The 19,889-nt window shown below is 48.8% G+C and overlaps 8 protein-coding genes across 8 annotated transcripts; 2 read left to right on the top strand and 6 right to left on the bottom strand.

Moving 5' to 3' along the window:
• Positions 1–861: 861 nt before the first annotated feature.
• On the bottom strand, positions 862–2,253 carry N7473_003814 (uncharacterized protein; the record flags this gene model as incomplete). Its single annotated transcript, XM_057149754.1, has 4 exons — positions 862–1,042; positions 1,113–1,538; positions 1,657–1,726; positions 1,827–2,253. 4 exons carry the CDS (start codon positions 2,251–2,253, stop codon positions 862–864), a joined length of 1,104 nt encoding a protein of 367 aa, XP_057013408.1.
• A 2,183-nt stretch (positions 2,254–4,436) lies between these two features.
• Positions 4,437–7,078, bottom strand: N7473_003815 (acetyl/propionyl/methylcrotonyl-CoA carboxylase subunit alpha; the record flags this gene model as incomplete). The annotated part of the gene is made up of 5 exons (XM_057149755.1): positions 4,437–4,496; positions 4,752–6,384; positions 6,441–6,538; positions 6,658–6,856; positions 6,930–7,078. The coding sequence occupies 5 exons, from the start codon at positions 7,076–7,078 to the stop codon at positions 4,437–4,439; spliced, it is 2,139 nt and encodes a 712-aa protein (XP_057013409.1).
• Positions 7,079–7,619: 541 nt separating this feature from the next.
• Positions 7,620–9,032, bottom strand: N7473_003816 (amidohydrolase family protein; the record flags this gene model as incomplete). The annotated part of the gene is made up of 4 exons (XM_057149756.1): positions 7,620–7,902; positions 7,961–8,416; positions 8,480–8,568; positions 8,622–9,032. The coding sequence occupies 4 exons, from the start codon at positions 9,030–9,032 to the stop codon at positions 7,620–7,622; spliced, it is 1,239 nt and encodes a 412-aa protein (XP_057013410.1).
• A 494-nt stretch (positions 9,033–9,526) lies between these two features.
• N7473_003817 (amidohydrolase family protein) lies at positions 9,527–10,555 on the top strand (the record flags this gene model as incomplete). Its single annotated transcript, XM_057149757.1, has 2 exons — positions 9,527–9,628; positions 9,689–10,555. The coding sequence occupies 2 exons, from the start codon at positions 9,527–9,529 to the stop codon at positions 10,553–10,555; spliced, it is 969 nt and encodes a 322-aa protein (XP_057013411.1).
• Positions 10,556–10,745: 190 nt separating this feature from the next.
• Positions 10,746–11,628, bottom strand: N7473_003818 (uncharacterized protein; the record flags this gene model as incomplete). The annotated part of the gene is made up of 3 exons (XM_057149758.1): positions 10,746–11,096; positions 11,154–11,529; positions 11,582–11,628. The coding sequence occupies 3 exons, from the start codon at positions 11,626–11,628 to the stop codon at positions 10,746–10,748; spliced, it is 774 nt and encodes a 257-aa protein (XP_057013412.1).
• Positions 11,629–11,742: 114 nt separating this feature from the next.
• On the bottom strand, positions 11,743–12,823 carry N7473_003819 (uncharacterized protein; the record flags this gene model as incomplete). Its single annotated transcript, XM_057149759.1, has 4 exons — positions 11,743–12,168; positions 12,227–12,499; positions 12,563–12,615; positions 12,682–12,823. The coding sequence occupies 4 exons, from the start codon at positions 12,821–12,823 to the stop codon at positions 11,743–11,745; spliced, it is 894 nt and encodes a 297-aa protein (XP_057013413.1).
• A 1,014-nt stretch (positions 12,824–13,837) lies between these two features.
• Positions 13,838–16,129, bottom strand: N7473_003820 (uncharacterized protein; the record flags this gene model as incomplete). The annotated part of the gene is made up of 1 exon (XM_057149760.1): positions 13,838–16,129. One exon carries the CDS (start codon positions 16,127–16,129, stop codon positions 13,838–13,840), a length of 2,292 nt encoding a protein of 763 aa, XP_057013414.1.
• A 2,256-nt stretch (positions 16,130–18,385) lies between these two features.
• Positions 18,386–19,862, top strand: N7473_003821 (uncharacterized protein). Its single transcript, XM_057149761.1, has 2 exons — positions 18,386–18,615; positions 18,693–19,862. The coding sequence occupies exons 1-2, from the start codon at positions 18,544–18,546 to the stop codon at positions 19,488–19,490; spliced, it is 870 nt and encodes a 289-aa protein (XP_057013415.1). The 5' UTR covers positions 18,386–18,543; the 3' UTR covers positions 19,491–19,862.
• The last annotated feature ends 27 nt before the right edge of the window (positions 19,863–19,889 follow it).

The following is a 19,889-nucleotide window of genomic DNA, read 5'->3' on the forward strand; positions in this document are numbered from 1 at the left end:
TCTGCCGACCGCTGTTTCATGCTGTAAGCGAGAACTAATTTTGCCCTCAGCAATTTTATTCCTTCCATGATTGCATGATATAGAACCTCTAACTGCTACACGGTGATACACTTCAGACCCATCGTGGGAATATGAGACATGGCAGTTTTGCCTTGCCGGACAAAATCAATTCATATATATTCAAACAACCGGCAGAAGACTAATGTGCAGCGGCTACCTTGTAGTGGTTATGTGAGATAGTGATTGATAATGACTTCGATCCGCATAAGTTATTGCAAGAGGTAAGTACAGAGACAACTGTCTATTTGTTTAGGTATCTAATACTTTATCAACCTTACGTAGATGGCCCCCATAGAGTTTATCTAACGGTTCAAGGTTCCCCGCACCCGCGAATAGCCGACCAATAGAACGGAGCTTTTGCGCCCAATCATCGCGGATGATGATGTCAATGAATGTTTGCTAAGATGGGGATCAAAACAAAGCGGGGCTCATCAAATGTCAATAAAACAAAAATTCCTGGCCTCGAAATTCATTGAGATCTTGGATAGGCAGATACAATGAATGATCAACGACAACAGAACTTGTTCTTGGGCCTCAGCTGACGAATGAGGTACGACAGGGTTAGGGGGGCGATTTGTGAAAGAATATACTTTAGACGTTTCATTTGAAGTAAACAGAGGAGCATTTTCCGTGTACATATAGAAAAATAAAATATCGAAAGAAAAGAAAGAAAAGCAGAATCGCTCTATATTGCATCCATGATATAAACCAGAAACGGATCCGTAGATCATGCAATTGAAGGGAAACCTAGATAGGCGTGTTCGCGAGAATCCCATGCTAGGGACTAAGAGTGTTGCAAAACTAGGTTAGGGTGTATCCACCGTCGACACGGAGATCTGCACCCGTGATGTACTTCGAAGCATCGCTAAGCAGGAAGGTAACAGCGCCCATCAGGTCCTCGGGCGTTCCCATCTTTCCAACGGGGATGAGAGAGGTCCACTTATCGCGGAGCTGGGGGTTCTCGTCGAGGATCTTGCGGGTGCTGCAGGGAAGAAACCAATGCATTAGCAACACGAGTCTATAATTGCGCCATAAAGCTAAGAAACACTCACAGAGCAGTCAACATATAGCCAGGGCTGATACAGTTAACACGAATATCATGACCCGCCCATTCCACAGCCAGTGACGCCGCCAGATGACGCACCGCAGCCTTGGCCGCATTATACGGCGCCTGGGGCTGGGGAACGTTAACGATCGAGCCGGACATGGATCCAATCATGACAATGCTGCCGGGTGCATTGCGCTCCATCAGGTGCTTGGCCACGCCCGTGGCGAATAGGTATGTGCCGTCAACATTAACGCCCCAGAGCTTCTTCATGCGATCGAATGGGTAGCTGATCGCGTCGAAGTTTTCGGTGAAGCCGGCAGATGTGACAAGGTTATCGATGCGCTTGTGTTTGGCTAGGACTTCGGCGAGGGCTTCGTTGACGGAGTCTGGGTTTGCGACGTCGGCGTAGTGGGCTGTGACATTGGGCATTCTATGGGATCGGCTGGGTTAGCTAGCTGTAGGGAGCTTGTCTTGTGGTAATTGCGTTTGTCGGATGAAGAAGAGAGTATTGAAGAAGGATGAGTCTAATAATTGAAAGGCGCACTTACTCCTCCAGACCCGGGTTCTCTTTGCGGAACTGCTCGACAAGCTTCTGAGCCTGCTCTTCGGCCTCGGCCTCTGCACGCATCAATTAGCACGGAGACACAGCACTGCAGATTAATCGGCATCCACAATGGAGCTGAAGCTTGGGATTAAGCTCTCGCCAGGACAAACATACTGTTTAGATCAACGATAGCCAAATCCGAGCCCGAGGCCACCAAGCCCTGCCCCATAACTAGACCCAAACCACGCGCACCACCCGTCACCATGCTGACCTTACTCTCGAGGGAGAATTGGGCTAGGGTGCGCTTGAAATGCATGCCGCCGCGGCCCTGAACAACGGGCTGGGCGGGCATCTCGCTGTCGGGCGGATACTCGATCTGGACGTTCTCGTCGGTACGAGCGAATTGACCCTCATGTTCACCGGAGGCGCCCTCGGGGGCCTTTGTGGTTGCGGAGAGAATTGGGTCGTTCTTCGGGTCATTTTTCTTATTGGCGCGGGCTATGGTGTAGGAGAGTGGGCGGGTGAATGTTGAGTGTGTTGCTGGGCGGGTTGTTGCACGGAGTGCCTTGACGGCCGAGCGAGCGACCGGACGGTTGAACATGATTGATGGTATCTTCGGGTTACCGAAGCTGTAGCTGGGGGTAAAGAGGAGAGGAGTCAAGAGTGAAAGGTGGTGTGAACCAATTAATGGAGTATGATGGGGGGGATAAGGACCTCGTCAGCTCTCAAGGAACAAGTATGCGGGTGTAAAAGTAGGGATGGCGAGGAAGTCGATGGGGAGAAAAGTCAGGAAAACCAAGAAGAATTGAGAAGGGAAAAGGAACAGCTAGATGTAAAGCTGTTCAAGAGGGTCTTTTCTGAATTTTAAGAAAAGAAAAAAAGGTCATGCTTTAACCTTCTTTTTCCTTGAGTTACCAGTCGACAGGGATGGAAGCTCGAGCTTCTCGAAGTGGCCCCAGGGAGCTGGGGAATGCAACACTTGCGGTGAAACACTCACAAATGAACATAATAAACATAATAGTCAATGATAATCATACCTAATAGGAATAATTAATGATAAATTCTTTGTGTTCTATTATTCATGATCATGAATCTTGACATGATAGGCCCAATTGTCCGTGGCGTCCGTCTCCAATGGTCAATGGACGTGGGGTTATCGAGTGGACAAGCAATTGAGTTGATGGAATTTATGGAGTATGTACGGAGTAGTAATTATGGAGTAATCTACACAGTAACACCTCTACGCTTGTACGGAGTACTTTGCAGAGAATATTTAGCAGTAACCAAAAACAGTGATGTCAGGTGGACGCAGTTCTTACAGCCCCAAACGCCCACCAGTGGATCGATCGGACAAAAGTACGAGAAGCTTGGATTCGGTCGAATTTCAAGAAGGCTACCTCGAAAGACAGTACATATTATTTTGAAATACCTTCGACTTGAATATGACTATCCTCAAGTTTAATTTAAGGGCTGCTGTGGCCTAGCCCTACAGTAAGTATATCCTTCTCCCAGTTGGTTGGTTCTGCGACCGCAAAGGTAATCAATTGCAATTGCTTTTTTCTGTTTTGTTTTGATCTTAAACCCCGCTTCGATGGCGCATTTACCGCCACCCTATCTGTATTTCACCGCTGTATCAGGCAGGATGCACTCCATGTATCCGACGCATTCCTTTTCGCCACGCCCTGGGGCATCAGACCTATCGAGTGACTCGGGTCCAGGTACAAAGTTCACCTGCCGGGTAATTGCGCCCCCGATATGTACATGTACAAGCTATCCGTACCAGAACATGCAGTATGCAGGATAACGCCTGGGCGACAGTGGCAAAACCACCAAGTCCCCGGATGACGATGTAGGAGAATATGCGTTGTAAGCAAAACGTACTGGTGGTGCCAATGGAGGTGTTGGGTTACCACCGACGTACTTACACTAAGTACTCATTCATACTGCGTAAGATCCGTTCGATAGATCCCTATGGCCATGGTTGAGCCCATCATCATTCCAACTGTTGTCGACTCCACTACCTACCGTCATCGATAGTATGAGTAGGATAAGATTTTCTTGGCCTTCAAGAGCTACTATCAAGGTAGCGCTCTGACAACAACTAAATTGGCTCTCCTAACGGCACTAGCCTATGATAAGTATATGCAGAAGATGTCGCCGAGACTGCTTACTATGCCAGACAGTACGGTATACTCCCGAGTTTCACTAGGCGGGTCGAAGACTGGAAAGAGCACGATAAGCAGAATATCACTCTGATAGACAAGACTGTGTGTTATGAGAGGATATTGCTAGATTTCCTTAGGATTATATCAAATTGTTATTGTTCATTTCTCTCTCTTATTTTACGACTGGCCGGATATAACAACTTTACTAGAGAGCATAACTTGGGCAGCGTAGACGACTGGCCTTGGGTCTTCTGTGGACTAGATTCTTGACGAGCCCGGGATGTAGTACTCATGTGAGCTCGCGACGGTAGTTCGCATGAGAACCATCAACCCCTTCACATTTGTGGAAGTCGATAGGGAAAGACCCCCTGACCCGCAACCGTTGAGTGACTCATGGCGTATGGGCAGCTCTTGCCCCGCGAGGCTCGTCAATCCTCCGCCTGAGTCGTTCGGCCAGTGCTATGACAACCCCGTTGCGAGCCTTAGCTTGACCAACCGCCGTGACCTCAGGGATTTCATCCAGATCTAATAATATAACATTCATAATAATCAAACTATACTTCATGATCGTGAACACAATGCTCCCATAAACTCCAATTCGAACAAACAAGTTTATCTTTTACGCTGATTCTGGTTCTTCGGCGAATTCGACCAGGGGTGTCCCACTCTTGCATTGGTCCTGTAAGGCACGTTAGTAAAATCTCCAGATTCGTGATCGAAAATTGATCGCGGGTGAGCATTAGGGGCTGTCAGGTATGGAATGACCCCCGCAGCTGGGCAATGAACGGATCACAGCAGGATCACGCGACCCGAACTGCGCAACGGCCACCATCCGGTCGAGACCAGAACTCGAGAAACAGACCAGGTTCCAGAACCGAGTTGTGAAAAGGACTAACGGATAAAAGAAAAAGGTGGAAGGGACCATGTGACTTACACCTTGCTGATGAACCACGCGTGCAATTGTCCCCCGTTGCGGGCTGCGAATCACCGTCTCCATCTTCATACTCTCGATAACCACTAGCGGCTGGTCCTTCTCCACCACATCGCCCGCTTGTACTTCCACTCGGAGTACCTTGCAAGGCATTGGGGCCAGAACGCTATTCGCCACATCCTTCATACCCAACGCCTTCTCCATCCACTTGGCCCGCGGCACTCCCAGGCGGTACTGTATGCCCCGCTGGAACGCGATGATCGTGTCCGTTTCCGCGTCTTGGACGACGGTCGTGTCCAGCCGCGTGTGCCCGAAGAACGAGGTCACCACGCGCGAGGCGGGGTCCATTGTGCTGGTTACTTGCGAGAAAACTCGAGAGCCGATCTCGACGTTGAATGTTTGATCTGCTGTTTGCTGCACACGCACGGTGAAGGTCGTCCCTTCAGTGTTTGGTCCGGTGGACGAGGTAAATGAGAGCTGCCGTTGCTGGTAGCTGGGTGCGAATCCGATCGTGGTTCCTGCAAGACCGGTCGAAGGCGCGGCGCCACCTGAGTGCACGTCACGGTGCAGGCATGCAAGAGCAACCTGCGCGAGGACCTCATCTTCAATGGTTTTGGGGGCGAAAAGCTCATCGCGGTGCTTCTCAATATAGCCCGTTTCAACCGCACCGGCGATGAAATCAGGGCTGCGGCAGATAGTCTTCAGGAACTCGATGTTCGTGACAGGGCCAGCAACCTCGTACTGCTCGAGCGCAGCGCCGAGCTTTCGGATGGCCTCCTCGCGAGTCTCGCCGCGAACGATCAGCTTGGAGATCATCGGGTCGTAGTGGGCTGACACATCGTCACCCTCCACAAAGCCGGCGTCAATACGGACGTCCTCTGTAGTGGCGGGCGTTCGGACATGGAGCAGTCGACCTGAGTCAGGAATGAACCCTTGGTCGGGATTCTCAGCGTAGATACGAGCTTCGATGCCGTGTCCGCTGCGTGCAATACGCTCTTCCACTTCTTCTTGTGTCATAGGCAGTGGGGCCCCTTCGGCCACCATGATTTGCCAGTGCACCAAGTCTTGGCCAGTAACCATCTCCGTAACGGGATGCTCGACTTGGAGACGAGTGTTCATCTCCATAAAGTAGAACTCTCCAGAGTCATTGTCGAAAATGAACTCCACAGTGCCTGCACCTTCGTACCCAACTGCAAGCGCAGCTGATCGGGCCTTAGCCCAGATATCCTTTCGCGTAGCATCCGGGAGATGAGGAGCGGGAGACTCTTCCAAGATCTTCTGATGTCTGCGCTGGATACTGCAATCTCGCTCTCCCAGGGCAACAGAGTTGCCATGTTTGTCTGCAAAGACCTGAACCTCAATATGCCGGGGCGTTGTGATGTACTTCTCAACCAAAACCTGATCGTCACCAAATGAATTCATGGCTTCGGATTTGGCAGACTCCAGCTGAGCTTGGAACTCGGCCTTTGAGCTAGCAATTCGCATGCCCTTTCCACCGCCACCTTTGATAGCCTTGATCAGGACAGGATATGTGATTTTATCGGCTTCGGCTTCGAGGAAGGCAGGGTCTTGGTTATGGCCGTGGTATCCGGGGACACAGGGCACACCTGCGGCGATCATAATTTCCTTAGATCGACTAAGTATCTGTCAGCTATGGCACAACGGACCTGGATTTTGGGATAATCAACAGACCTCTTGTCACCCATGTCCTCAATCGCCTTCCATGGTGGACCGATGAATACAATGCCGGCCTCCGTGCATTTTCGAGCAAAGGCAGAATTCTCACTCAACTGTAAAAAAAAAAAAAAAAAAGAATCATTAGCACATGCCTTTTCACTCATAAGCCTCAAGAGCCAGAGACTGGACTCAACAAGGGTTCAACATCTCAGCTCGGACAAGGGCAACCCACAAAGCCATACCCGGGGTGAATACCCCGACACCCTTCTTTCTTCGCGATCTCAATAATACGGTCGCCATCCAAGTAGGCCGACACGGAGCCCAGATTAAACGCAAAAGGTGTGCTCAAAGCATGTTGCGCCCGACTATCGGGATCGGTGTAAAGAGTTGTAACGCGGATTCCATGCTCCGCAGCAGTCCGGCCAACACGCCTAGCAAGATAATCAGCTCAACATCCACACAATCCAAGAAGCAATCCTCAAAGAAAGCCAGGGTAAAACATACAGTGCAATTTCACCACGATTAGCAATCAGAATTGAGTCCAGGGTCTTGTTACCCTGCGTGCCAGACACCGAGGACGCAGCTCTCGTAGTTCTGCGGGCCGCGGTCGGCACGAGGCGGGGAGTAATGCGGAGAAGGGATGAAAGGGTCATGGCGGATGATGTGAGCAGCGTATGGTTGTGTGTAGCTGCTAGATGAACTTGTCCACCAATTTTTGGACTCAGTCCAATTTCATGATCAAATATAGAGAAGATGTGAAGGGGATGCTGGGGAAGAAAGGGCGGTCTTGATGTTACGGGAGAAGCTCATGAGGACCTGCTTGAGCCGACGCAAAGCGAGATTGCGGGGAAAACCGAGGCTGACCTAAGCAAACACCGCTTTCCTGTTTTGGAAGAATACTCAGGCGACTAAACCGGATGTCCTGAATCTCATGCAATACCTATTGCCTCTAAGAAGAACGGATGATCAAGTTCTGAGGCATATTTTGCTGTAGCCTCGAGTCTTTTCCAACCAAATATAAAATCTCAACTGCCGTCGACCAGCATGGTGTACGGCCTGCAATGGCAGCAGGCATTTCTCAAAATATATTAGCCTATGAAGGCACGATGTGCTACGGTATTAAGACAGAGGGTGCTCCAGTACAAGCGAGATTCATTCAGAATTCATTGCTAAATTGATAGCACCGAGCAACTGTCAATTTTTGACGACCGCTTCGCCATTCCTCCAGATAGTCTTGATATTGCCAATGGTGTCAATGGATTCTGTCGGATTCCCAGACACAAGTACAAGATCTGCGAGCCGACCTTCCTGGATTATACCACGGTCTGACAAGCTGAAGCGATCTGCGATTTTGGAAGTTGCCGACACAAGTGCCTCGAGGGGCGTGAACCGACACCGATTGACATACATCCAAAGCTCATGGTGCACAGAAATACCAGCTCGAGTACCCGGAACGTCGATAGATGTATCGGTTCCACTATACAAGTGATGAGCATAATTTCCTGAAGTTTCTCTTTGTATGAAGATGTACTTACCAGAGAATGTCAATCCCCGCTTCCTTGGGGGTGTACACCTGCTCATAGACATTTTTGATAGAGAATTTGTCCGATGTGATGTGCAGACACCCAAGCAGATGTTCCTTCTCTTTACCTTGAAGGTCACTTGCGAATTTGTCCCGGGTTTCCTGCTCCTCGCCACTAGAAGATGCGTGAATTGCCAGTGTGGGAATGACGAAGGCATTATTCTTCTTGAACGCTTGGATGATTTCATCGTTGATGGGGTCGATAGATGCATGGGCCAAACCATCGACGCCTGCCCGTAGAACCTGCAGAGTAGAGTGATTGGATAAGGCATGGGCAACAGCCAGCATTCCGTTCTCATGTGATGTATCGACAACCATTTTCTGCATTTCTAGCGACGGAGTTGGGACAGGTCGCTCTGGGAAAGGAAGAGTCATGGTATGACCATCCTCTTGCATGAGTTTCGTGAAGCTGCTCGTGGAAACCAAATCAATGAACAGCCCAGCCTTCCGTTGCGAAAGTGAAAAAGCCTACGTAGCCCCAGCAGCTTTGTTCTTAGCAATGCAGTCTTCGATCGAATTCTTGTCTGTAAGATTGGGCCACTTAGAGATGCGATCCTCCAACTGAAGAAAAAGTTAGATAAACAACTCCACACAAACCCTGTCACAGTACGAACATTTTCCTCCTGTGAGACAAGTCTAACAATGGCAGATGGCCATCCGTTTTTGATCGTTGCACCATAGCAGCATGACTTAACATCAGACACATCATTGCGCTGGCGTGTTATCGCGTTGATCTCTTTAAACCACTCGCGCTCATTGTGCATATCCAGAACTGTTGTGACACCATACTGAATGGCTGTTTCGAGGAGTTCCACATCACGGAAGACGTGTACATGGGCATCAATTAAGCCAGGTATTAATGTACAGCCGGTGGCGTCGACAACAACACAGTCTGCCGGCGGCGACATAGGCTGTTCAGGTGAGATTTGTGAAATGCGACCGGACTCAATCAGAACATGACCACACTCTGATACGACCGAGACGCCATCAAAGATGCGAGCGTTGGAGATCAGGGTTGCCGACATGGTAATTGTATGAATAATGCGGTATGAGAATGAGCCTCCAGGATGAGCTGAAAACAATTGATTGAGACTATCTGTTGACAATAAATAGCCAGCCGCAGCAGGAAAATGCACCTTAAACCCCTACATATTTCAGGCCCCCTGTTCATTAAGATGACGTAGAAGCAGTTGCAACAATGCACAATGTGAGGAGACTGGCATGATATTCCTCAATGCGGGGATTGTTTCGGCATAATCCCCGCGCAATGATCCTCGACCCACATCAACTGTGAAATGAGTCCCGACGAACCCACTAATCCCCAGAATAGGTGACCGCAATCGCGGGGAGTCGTCGGGATCGATCAATGTTTCCTCTGCCGGCTGTTCCGTTGAATCCGCGTGGGAGCCCGAATAGCCCGCATACATAAGGAAGGAGATGGCCCGGAACAGTTCATGGCTGAATGCAGAATATCGCTGTGAACCCACAATATTGAGCGTTGCCCAAGGCTGTTAGAAATATGCAGAAGATTGACACTCATTGTCATATCATTCCACCAGGTTGGAGAAAATGGTGTGAAGAGTTTGGTTGGGATAAACCCGATGGCATGTCCTGCATCCCAGTATGCTATCTTGAATTTCCTTTCATTGGGTTCAGCTGAAATGCTAACATACCTTGGTAGGAATGGTCACCAGAAGGCCATATCCAGCTTATGGATAGACTCGGCATCAAAAAATCTATATTGAGTATTACATCGCCTGGAACTCATCTCAAAGTAAACGACTTCGAGCTCGCTAAGCGAATCACCCGGGAGACCAACGATGAGATCGCCCAGATCTGTCGCAAATATCAAGACCGGTTCGGCTGGTTTGCCTCACTCCCTCTCCCTGATGTGGAAGGATCTCTCGATGAAATTGATCATGCGCTGAAACTGGGTGCATCGGGATTTGCCCTGATGACCAACGCTCAAGGCTACTACATGGGCGATAGACGATTCGACCAAGTCTTCAAAAAGTTAAATGATCACAAGACGATCATTTTCATGCACCCGACTCAATGCTGTTCTCTTGATAATCCAGATGCCGATAAGCCTTTGGCTCAGTACCCGACGCCTATGATGGAGTACTTCTTTGACACAACTCGAGCTGTGGTCAATCTACTTCTTTCTGGGACGGTGACACGCTTCGAGAACTTAACCTTTTTGGTTTCTCACTGCGGTGCTACATTGCCTCCCATAGTAGAGAGATTTACTGCGTTCTCCACTAGAATGCTTCAAGGATGTGAGAAGTTGACGGGTGACCGGGTGAAAGAATTATTCCGAACTCGATTTTTCTTTGACTTGGCTGGCATGCCATTCCCAGATCTCATTCATGGCTACTTGAGAGTGGGACAGGCAGATCGCTTACTTTACGGTAGTGATTATCCCTATACCCCTGGGCCAGTGGTTGAGGGTTTGAGCCACATTATGGATACTCAGCTGAAGGAGATGTTTGAGGAGGCACAGATTCAGAAGATATTTTCTGAAAATGCAGAGTCACTTGGCCTCTGATCTAAACTGTAGCTTCGAAGCAGGGATAGAGGATATTTTTCATGAAACTGTGGTGATACTTCAAGCTAGAATCCAAATATGTTCAACTCGAATATAATCCGGTCCTGTACTCGGCATGGACTTCAAACTATATGGCCTCTCACTACAAGCAAGCCGTTGACTATTCAAGGTCACTCCCCCGATCTCTGCATTAAGCCTTCTCAGTAGGAAGATCCGTCGCCTCCACATGCTTGTTAGCACTGTCGATCGCAACCTCGGATGTGGTCTTAGACTCCTCGACACCGGAGGCGTCTTCTCCAAGGAGTGCCAATAGACCGATTTCTCGCTCAATGCGACGCTTGCGCTCATCATCGGCAGCGGCCAAACCGGTAGAACCGAACAGCTCGTCCATCTCCTCCAGAGTACGACCCTTAGTCTCGGGAACAAAGAAATATACCCAGAATGCACCGATAAGGGTAATGACACCGAAGAAAATAAAGGCGCCAAATTGAGTCTTGGAGATGAATGGTGAGGTTGCCATTCCAACGGCGAAGTTGTTCAGCTATTAATCGAGGTTAGTATCATACGCCGTCACCAGAGCAGCAGTTAAACAACTTACCCAGTTGCTACTGCCACCAAGCGCAACACCCTTGGCACGCATGGATAGCGGGAAGACCTCGGAGACGACAATCCAAGCCACCGGACCCCAGGAGTAGCCAAAGTTGATGCAGTAAATCCAGACAAAGACAACTCCAGCCCAAGCAGCGGACTTGTGTGTGGCAAAGTCATCCTTGAAAGCTCCGATGATACCGGCGACGATGAAGTGGCAAGAGGCCATGCCGATAGCACCGGCGATGAGAATGCTCTTTCGTCCGAACTTGTCTACCCAAAGGACAGCGGGAATCGTGAAGACAAACTCCATGATACCTACAACACCGGTCGCAAGAAGATCGATAGTGTTGCCTGTCAGTCCGATGCCCCTGAAGATAAATGGCCTATACTTTCATTAGTAAATTCTCACAAGAGACAAAATATTAGATAACATACGCGTAATAGTTGATGGCATTGATTCCGTTCCACTGCTGGAAGACCATAATCAAGCACTAAGGAAGGCCGGAATTGTTAGTATACATCAAAAGTTAGGTTCTTGGGACACTTACAGCAACAGTTGAACGTTTGAAAAGGGACGGATTGGTGACAAGAGACTTTTAGTCGTTGATAAGAATCATAAGGTTGCTCTTTCGAGAGGGGTCTTGGTACTGCGGGTACTTGGCCGCTGAGGTTTCCTTCTCGAACATGTGCATAGCTTTCACCTCGAGGTACTCAATGCGCACCACAATGTCATCTGTGGACTTGTTCCGCAGCCAGGCCAAAACCTTCAAGCATTCCTCTTCGTGACCAGTGTTCATCAGGTGACGGGGAGATTGAGGCATAAAGACTGCCATACCGATTCCCAGGATGATAGCTGGCGCCAGCTGAATGCAGACAGGGACCAGCCAGGCTGCCTTAGATTGTGTTTCTCCAGTTCCGCCAATGAAGTTGCAGCCATAGCCAATCCAGAAGCTGACCATGATACCAAAGGTGATAGCCAACTGCTGCACAGCGACAAGTGAACCGCGAATTTCGGGGGGAGCCTAGACATTTGTCAGTTCATAATTCGAACGCCATTATAGGATTTTGGAAGCAACGTACCAGCTCAGCATTATACAATGGCACAATCATACTCAAACTACCCACACCCAGACCAGTGACGAATCGACCGCCAAGAACATAGCTGACAGCGTGGGTGTTTGCCTGAACAATGACACCGATGCAAAAGACAAAGACTGCAAGAATAGTTGTCTGACGACGACCGATCGCATCCGCGAGCCATCCATTCAGCAGGGTACCAACCCATGCTCCAAGCTCGAGAATGGCAGTTGTGATGGCTTGCTTAGTTCCCGTTTCGGCGGCATAACCTTCGATCTACGTGGCTTAATTAGCAACGCCACAAGCGGAAGTCAATGTTCAACTGCCGTATTCACTTACCTCCCGCTGGAAAGAGGACATGGTCAGAATTGACGAGAACATTCCTTGATTGTCTATTTTCAAGTTAGTACTCTAAAGCCGCGCATTTAAAGCCAAACTTCGAAAGAATAGAAACTCACAGCCGTACAACAGACCACCCAGGGATGCGAACAGTGCGATCGCAAACGTCCTTCCATTACTGACAAGTCCTTTGAAGCCAGGCTCGCCAGCGAACTGCCGACGCTTGGCAGACAGTTCATGGGTAACACCGCTAGGAGCCATGACGAGAGATTATTCTCCAAGCCTGAACTAACTTTCGGTGGAACAAAATTTGAACCGAATTTGACTTCTTCCAGAAATAAAAAGGGGCACAACCTGTATATTTGGGAGTCTTAGCAACCCGCCATGTGCCGTGCATCCGTGCAGATGACGGATAACAAGCCATCCCCGGATTGCTTGAGATACTTGCTATTAACCGGACCACTCGAATCATCCCATGTTTTGAATTGTCCCAGTAGACAACATGCGAGGGTAGTATCACGCTTGGTCTACGTGCGTCCCGTTGAGGGATGATCGCCAGGCCATTGGTCTTCTCCAGGTACCGCCCCGCCCCGGCTCACGCGGGGAAGCTTAGATGCCGGGGTGGTGCTGTCTTCTGCCTTAATTCCTTCCTCCGGGGCATGTCCCGGCCTGTGCCTGGAGCTCAGTCGGAATTTTTGGATGGCTAATGGAAGGATAGAACCGAGGGAGCACCTTTACGGAGAACCGTGGCGCTTTTGAGTCGCGCCCTGTACCCCCGATTCATGATTTTACAATAGGTTAAGAGCCCAAGGAACCCTCACTGGGCGTATACAAAACAGGGCCGGCTCCACCTATTTATTTAGGCTATTCGTTCAACCCATTATCATATAATTGGTCAGCAGTGGAAGAAGAATATGTGTGGCCTCCATAAGAGCGGAGAATACGCAAGCTCTTTCCTAATGAGCTTAATCGAGTCTCCAGTGGAGTGTCCGAAGTCTGAATGCAGAGACCTGACAAAGGGCTTAAAGAGATTTCCTTCAGCTTCCTCAGTAAGAAGTGAATTCTTGGTTGTCCTACCAGAAGGCTCAGGTTTTGTTTCTTTGTGTTGGTTCATTAGTGCCTGACAATATGATTTCGAAGTTTTCAAGGAATTTCAAACTTGAAGAACCAATCTGCAAAGGCCAACGGTTCTTCGTGAGTTCGGCGTCTTACTTCTTGGTGCATCAATGAAATACAAATACGATGTCTCGTATTATGGTATTTCAGTAAATAATCCTACGTTCGACTAACACCACCCCGCCGTATCCCATTGACCTCGACCAGTGTCATAGCTTCGTTGTCGGCTTCATAACACTCATATCTTCGGCGATTCTGTAGCGGCTTCCCACCCCAAAGACCAATTCGATTGACTGGAATGATAGCGTCCTCTGAAACTGGTCCGACATCTCTGATAACACCAGGGATCTCATCAAGTTCTTTGATGTCGTTTGTCCTTTCCGCAATAAGCATGGGGAAGATACCTTCACCTAATGCAGCTCCGAAACGCAGCATAGCAAACGAGTCGAGTCGATAAGTCCATCTTGGGGCACGACTACCATACCAAGAGAGGGCAAGTAAGAGCAAAAGATATGGTCCCAGAAGAATGCTGACCACGATCACACCAGCCAGGCCGATGTCCGGAATCTCCATTTCTGTACCTGGGTCTTGGTAAATTGCGTACACAGGCTTCATCGATTCAACCCATTGCTTGTTCGAAAGGAAAGCGGCCGTAGTAAAAACATTTGGAAAACTCGATGCCGATTGATACATGGAAACGAGCCAGTCTCGGACCAGGTCGTGAGCGTTGTTGACGTTGGAGTTTGGATTCATATAGATTGAAATGCATGTATCTCGTGGCGTGTAAACGGTGTGGAAAAAGTTCATCAGAGGCCCGAGTTCGATGCACACTTTACTGCTACTGGCGTAGCCGTATTCGGGATTGGAGTCAGGAAGGTTATTTTGGATAACCTTCATTGAAGCGAAAAAAGTGTCCAGGAAAGAGCCTGGTCCGAAGAGGGCAAGTGCTGTGGTTAAGAGCGGCCCCTTATTTTCAACCTCCAATGATGCCCATGGAACAGTTTGATGAATGTAATTGGTTGTGTTTCCAATAGTCTCATCTCGGCGAGCACGATTGTAGTATGAATATTGGTTGATTTGTCGTATACATGTTTTGTTGCAATTCGGAGTCGGGTCGCTCTCCAGCAAAGCGCCGGGTGTGCCATTGTTCATGAAGTTGGGTAGCTCAAAATAACCTGCAGTCGTCCGGAGAGTGATCTCATATAATGCGCTACCAGCGGACAGCGCAGTAGTTTGTACATTCGAATCCCGGATAGAGATGTTGAGATAGAGCGACTCAGAGAACTCTTGGCGATCTCGAGTTTCCACCCACGGCGATTTCGAAGTAACATTAGGCATACAAGCGGCAATAGCCCAATAATACGGAATGGATTCATACAAAAGGAGGGATGAATAATTAGCGAAAAATCCCGAGGAGTTTGAGTTGCAACCAGACGGAAATTCGGCAGCCGCTATGGATCTGGAAGTGGCAGACGAATTGATGCGCAAGGCGAATTGCTGAAGGACCCCGGTGTGAAAGCCGTTGGGTATTGGGGCGTAGAATGGATCACGCAGGGTGGAGAAGTTCTTGAAGTTTGATAGCTGTTGACCTTGAATCCCCTGCCACAGCTGTGGTTGCATTGTATGCGAGTCTGCATTGAGAAGAGCAGCGCGAGTCCTCACAACGTCATTCCCAGTGACAGTCGAGTAGTAAGCAGCCTGATGGGCAAGATCGCCAACTGTGCCCATTTCATTGATGGAAACCGGAACATGAATGGTCTTAGGATTGACAACAATAGCCTGGATCGGGTAGATGATGGCTCCAAGAAAGTGAAGTATTATCGCCAGAAGTAACAGTAGGCTTCCGTGTTTTTTCCAAGCACCACGGAGTATATCAGACAACAAGGAGAAATCCAACCATCGGCGATCTGCGAGAGCCATGACTTGTCGCATAGTCAAACCCATGCTATCTTTTTGATGTTGCATGAATATGACCGCAGCGTGAGCACATACAGCCGATGTCCATGGCAAGATAATCACAGTGAGAATGGATTGAATCACTCTAGCCGAGCGATAGAGCCTAGTATCGAAGGCCCAGTCATGATGGATATAATGTCTGTTTGCATAGCTCGCATTTTCTTCCCACGAGCTAGTGCTGATAGGGCGAAAGGAGAGAATTGCAAGGATAACCCAAGCATAAACCGCCAGGGCTGTAAAGAGAACCGTAATGAGTGCGATGAGCCCAGAGCGATGGAGTGTTGTGCTGTGACCGAGTCCCAATGACTGATTTGTAGGGGGAGCCCGCGAGTATGCTGGAAGCTCTTCATGTTGGCCATGCTCTGGGGTCGAATCATCGGGCAGATGACGAGAAGAATGCCTCGGTGTCTCGTCTTGCGTACTGGAGTCTGGAGCTGACACCAGTGAAGGCTGTGAAAGCGATCGCAAATGGATCGCGCTGTCGTTCTCCGCCATCGTCTGCGTGAGTATGGGTTGCAAGGAGCAAGATCAGCGAAAGGGGCGACGAGGCTCTCTAAATGTAATTAAATGAGTCCAATAATTCAAGCCGGGTTGTCGGCATCCTACGGTAACAGTGGGTGGGCGCCTTGCGCTCAATGTTGTGCTAATACCGGACTCGCCCACTTGGGGCTGAAAGAGAAATTTAACTAGCAACAGACCTCAGGAACCTGGCCAGTTAAAGCCTCTAATGTGGAAGACTACCAAGAATACTAAGACGCTACTTTCTACGCCCCGGCATCTCGTCAGCTTGGCGAGGCCTGTGCCAACAATTGCCCGAGGCGGCGACAATCTGGGGCCGAAATTTGAGGCTCGGCAACCATCAAGTATTAAGCGAGATCTTAGGATATAATTGACAAAATAGCCCATAATTAATGATTCAAATGCTTGTAGGCCGTGGTGAAAATCTCTATCGCATCTGCTCACGGGCCCAGTCAATACTGACATCATATCTAAGGTAATACTAAATTTGTAGATGAGTTTCTGGGTGAATATGTAGACGTAGCTGGACTAGTACTGGAAAGAATTTATCTTATAGCCATACATATGAATATATACTTGTTGTTTTGCAGGTATTAAATGACAGGAAACAGTTCTTAAGCTTGCAAAAGAAGGCAGAATTACTTTGACAGCAATGTCCTTATCAACGTACTCGAGTTCGAATGTCGAAGGGAGGAATTCAATAATATCTATCCAAAGTTATAAATAGAGCACATTTTCTCAGCTGCCTTATTCAAGAAGGGTCTTGATGAGCACATTTCACTAGCTATCCCAGATAAGAAGCAAAGTTCAACCCAAGCCTGCAGTCAATATAAATGAACCTTTTGTCATTGAGACATCCATTCACTACAACCTGATGGTAGCTATAATGAGGCATGAATCCAGCCGACTATCACATCTGCAATAGAGGAGGCTCATGTTCGAATGACCGGCTGCAGGAATTAGGCCAAGTGGAAATAATGGAGAAACAAAAGCACGCATAACATCAAGAACGCATAACATCAAGAACGCATAACATCAAGAACGCATAACATCAAGAACGCAATATTGGGCTCAGGTGAGATTGTCCTGGCCTCGTTAATGAGTTTAACTGGAGGTGTTTGTTCGAGTCGGATCTCCGAACGGTCTCCAACACAATCAGTAAATCCCAAGAATGTGTCCTGGCTGAAACCGGTCGTACAAAGTTCCTTTGGATTGGTCCAACCCGATGTCGAAGCCTTCTGAAGCCCGCCATAGCGAGAACACGTTATGGCCCAAAGGATAATAATAGTAAAGGATATCAAGACCGTTGTGCTATTGTAATGCGATACTCGTCCACAACCCACTGCGTAGTAGAAGCCTTCTGCCGTAGAAAAACCGTGGTAATTTCTCTCCCAAGCTGGGTACTCTTTGTACTCTATCAGGTTCGTCGTATCTGCGCAGACGTGTTCTGTTGCAACGGGGTCCACAACCCAGGGATACCAGGCTCGCTTTGAGATAGCCGGCGAGGGCAATTCATTTTCTGACACCTCGTAAGCGACCCCCATAGTGTCTTTGTTGACGGAGATGCTGGTTCGTGTCATAAACCAAAGAATATGGAGCTTGTAGCAGGAAATGCTGTTAACTATTGGAGGAAGAGGTCCTGCCAGGTCTAAGTCTGAATATAGGGGCTTATTGTGATGCGAACAACGGTCGGAGGAGCATCATAGATTGCCGACACCATTTTTGCTGCTCCGATTCCTAACTTGTGATCTTGATGCCGCCCGATTAGGCTTGGGAGCATTGATAGATTGACTGAGACACGTCAGATCCGAAGGTTAGACATAACAAGAAGGGCGGCACTCGCTCGTTCTGCTACACGAGGAGCTCAACCAGGCATGCTCTTGAGGATGCAATAACCGTTGATGTACACCAGGGCTATATCAGAACTGGAAAATGAAAGCCCCTAAAGATTCAGGAACGTTGCAATTACTGGGCTCTGTTACTGCTGTATTGTATAGAGCGATGCCACTCTTTCCGCTCATAGATTGGTCGCTAGAGAGTCCCATACCACATCGTTGAAAGAAAACCGAATAAAAGATTAAACAGGCAAGTAAGACGTTAAAATCGGTAGAGCGGAGTACCATAAGAGGAAAAAAGCGGAGCCGGAGGGAGTGAAAAATGCCAAGAGCTTACATTAGCAAGGCTCCTCTTTCATGCAAAAGATCAGCCGGATCTTCATCATATTTGTGACAACTTCACCTCTACGCCTTCACTTCGCTTTTTGCATAATTTTGGCATCTCGTACATACCCATGATCCATTCAACATTTCTACAATAACTTTGATCCCATTTTCCTTCTTCTTTCCCTATCCCGGTCGCTCTTTATCCCGCCTGCCCTGAGCGATTGAAACATGTCCGACGACGACGACTACTACGAATGGGAGGAGGAGTACCTCTTCGAGGACCTCGTGCCAGACCTGGTGGTAAGTACATATCATATGTGCAGAGGTTACGATATCGGCCGAAAGAGATATGCTAACAAGAGGGTTTGTATTTGCAGGACGAACTCGCCGCATCCTCAAACTACGAAGCGCCTCTTTACGAGGACCCGAAGATGGACGTGAACGACTATCTCAGTGACTGGGAATACTATTCAGATGATTATCACGATGATGACCCCACCGTGAAGCAAAATCCAATCGCCGCAGGACGGGACGCCGCTGCCCCGAAGACACGCCGAACACAACCTAACACGCAAACGAACCGAGTCTCCCGCCCGCGATCTTGCCTCAAGCCAGATATCACTTCATTCCAAGGAGTCATTTGGCGCACACCAAGTATGGGGGATGGCCTAGACCTTGGAGTGCAAATCTACGAACCTGGAAATGGGGCGAAGGTTGCGTTTTTGGAGAACTGGCGTGAGATCTTCAAGTCGGCTCAGCCTGCGCTGGATAAGTCGCGCCTACGCAAGAGACCGGCAACCCATACGCCGCCGGAGGAGGAACCAGAATTTGCGGACGATGAATTCCCCTGCGACGACGACTACGACGATGATGAGGACAGCTCCGACGAAATGTCCGATATCCTCTCGACCGACAACATGGCGGAGAAGGACGATGCTGGAGATGCCTCGAATACTACGCCGGAGCTGGGTCAGTCTCCTCAGGAGGTGCCGGTGCCGGTGGATTCGGCGCCCGCGAAAAGAGGCCGCAAGCGAAAGGCCGAGGTTCCCCCCGAAGAGCCAAATAAGGACAATCCTGGCGGTGAGGAAACACGGGCTCGGACGAAACGCGTGGCTTCGGCAAGATCGGATGCCTCGTCTGGCCCAGTACGGCGATCTGCGAGGCAGTTGAAGTGAGTTTGATGGACATTTGGACATGACTTTGCGGTCTTTGAAGGAAACCGTAATCGCTTTCGTCATGACATTTAACGAATCAAATTAATGAATACACCCACTCTCTGGCACACTGTTGTTATATTTCCGCTCGAGTCAGGTAGATACGAGTGCCCGTTGGTGAAATACATGGACATGTATCTACGGTTAAAGACGGTAACCTACTTGGTGAAAGGGCAAGTTGATTGTGACAACCTTGATTTATAAGACACAATCATGTTCAAACGTGATACTATTGAGACTTTCATCATTCGTTTATGTACCAATATTTCCCTATTTCATCGGGCTCCTTCACATTAGCGATGAAATTCCAGTCGAGTTGAGATCAATTTCAAAATCAAGCAAGCAGCCTTCAAAAATAGT

Source organism: Penicillium subrubescens, assembly GCF_028828155.1.
Source record: "Penicillium subrubescens strain IBT 31985 chromosome Unknown utg000002l_segment0_segment0, whole genome shotgun sequence".
In the NCBI taxonomy this organism is placed as follows: Eukaryota; Fungi; Ascomycota; class Eurotiomycetes; order Eurotiales; family Aspergillaceae; genus Penicillium; species Penicillium subrubescens.

Excerpts from the sequence above, each read along its gene's own strand:
- N7473_003821 (XM_057149761.1), top strand. The coding sequence starts at position 18,544 with ATGTCCGACGACGACGACTACTACGAATGGGAGGAGGAGTACCTCTTC. Across the intron at positions 18,616-18,692 it reads ACCTCGTGCCAGACCTGGTG|GACGAACTCGCCGCATCCTC; the intron begins GTAAGTACATAT and ends TTGTATTTGCAG.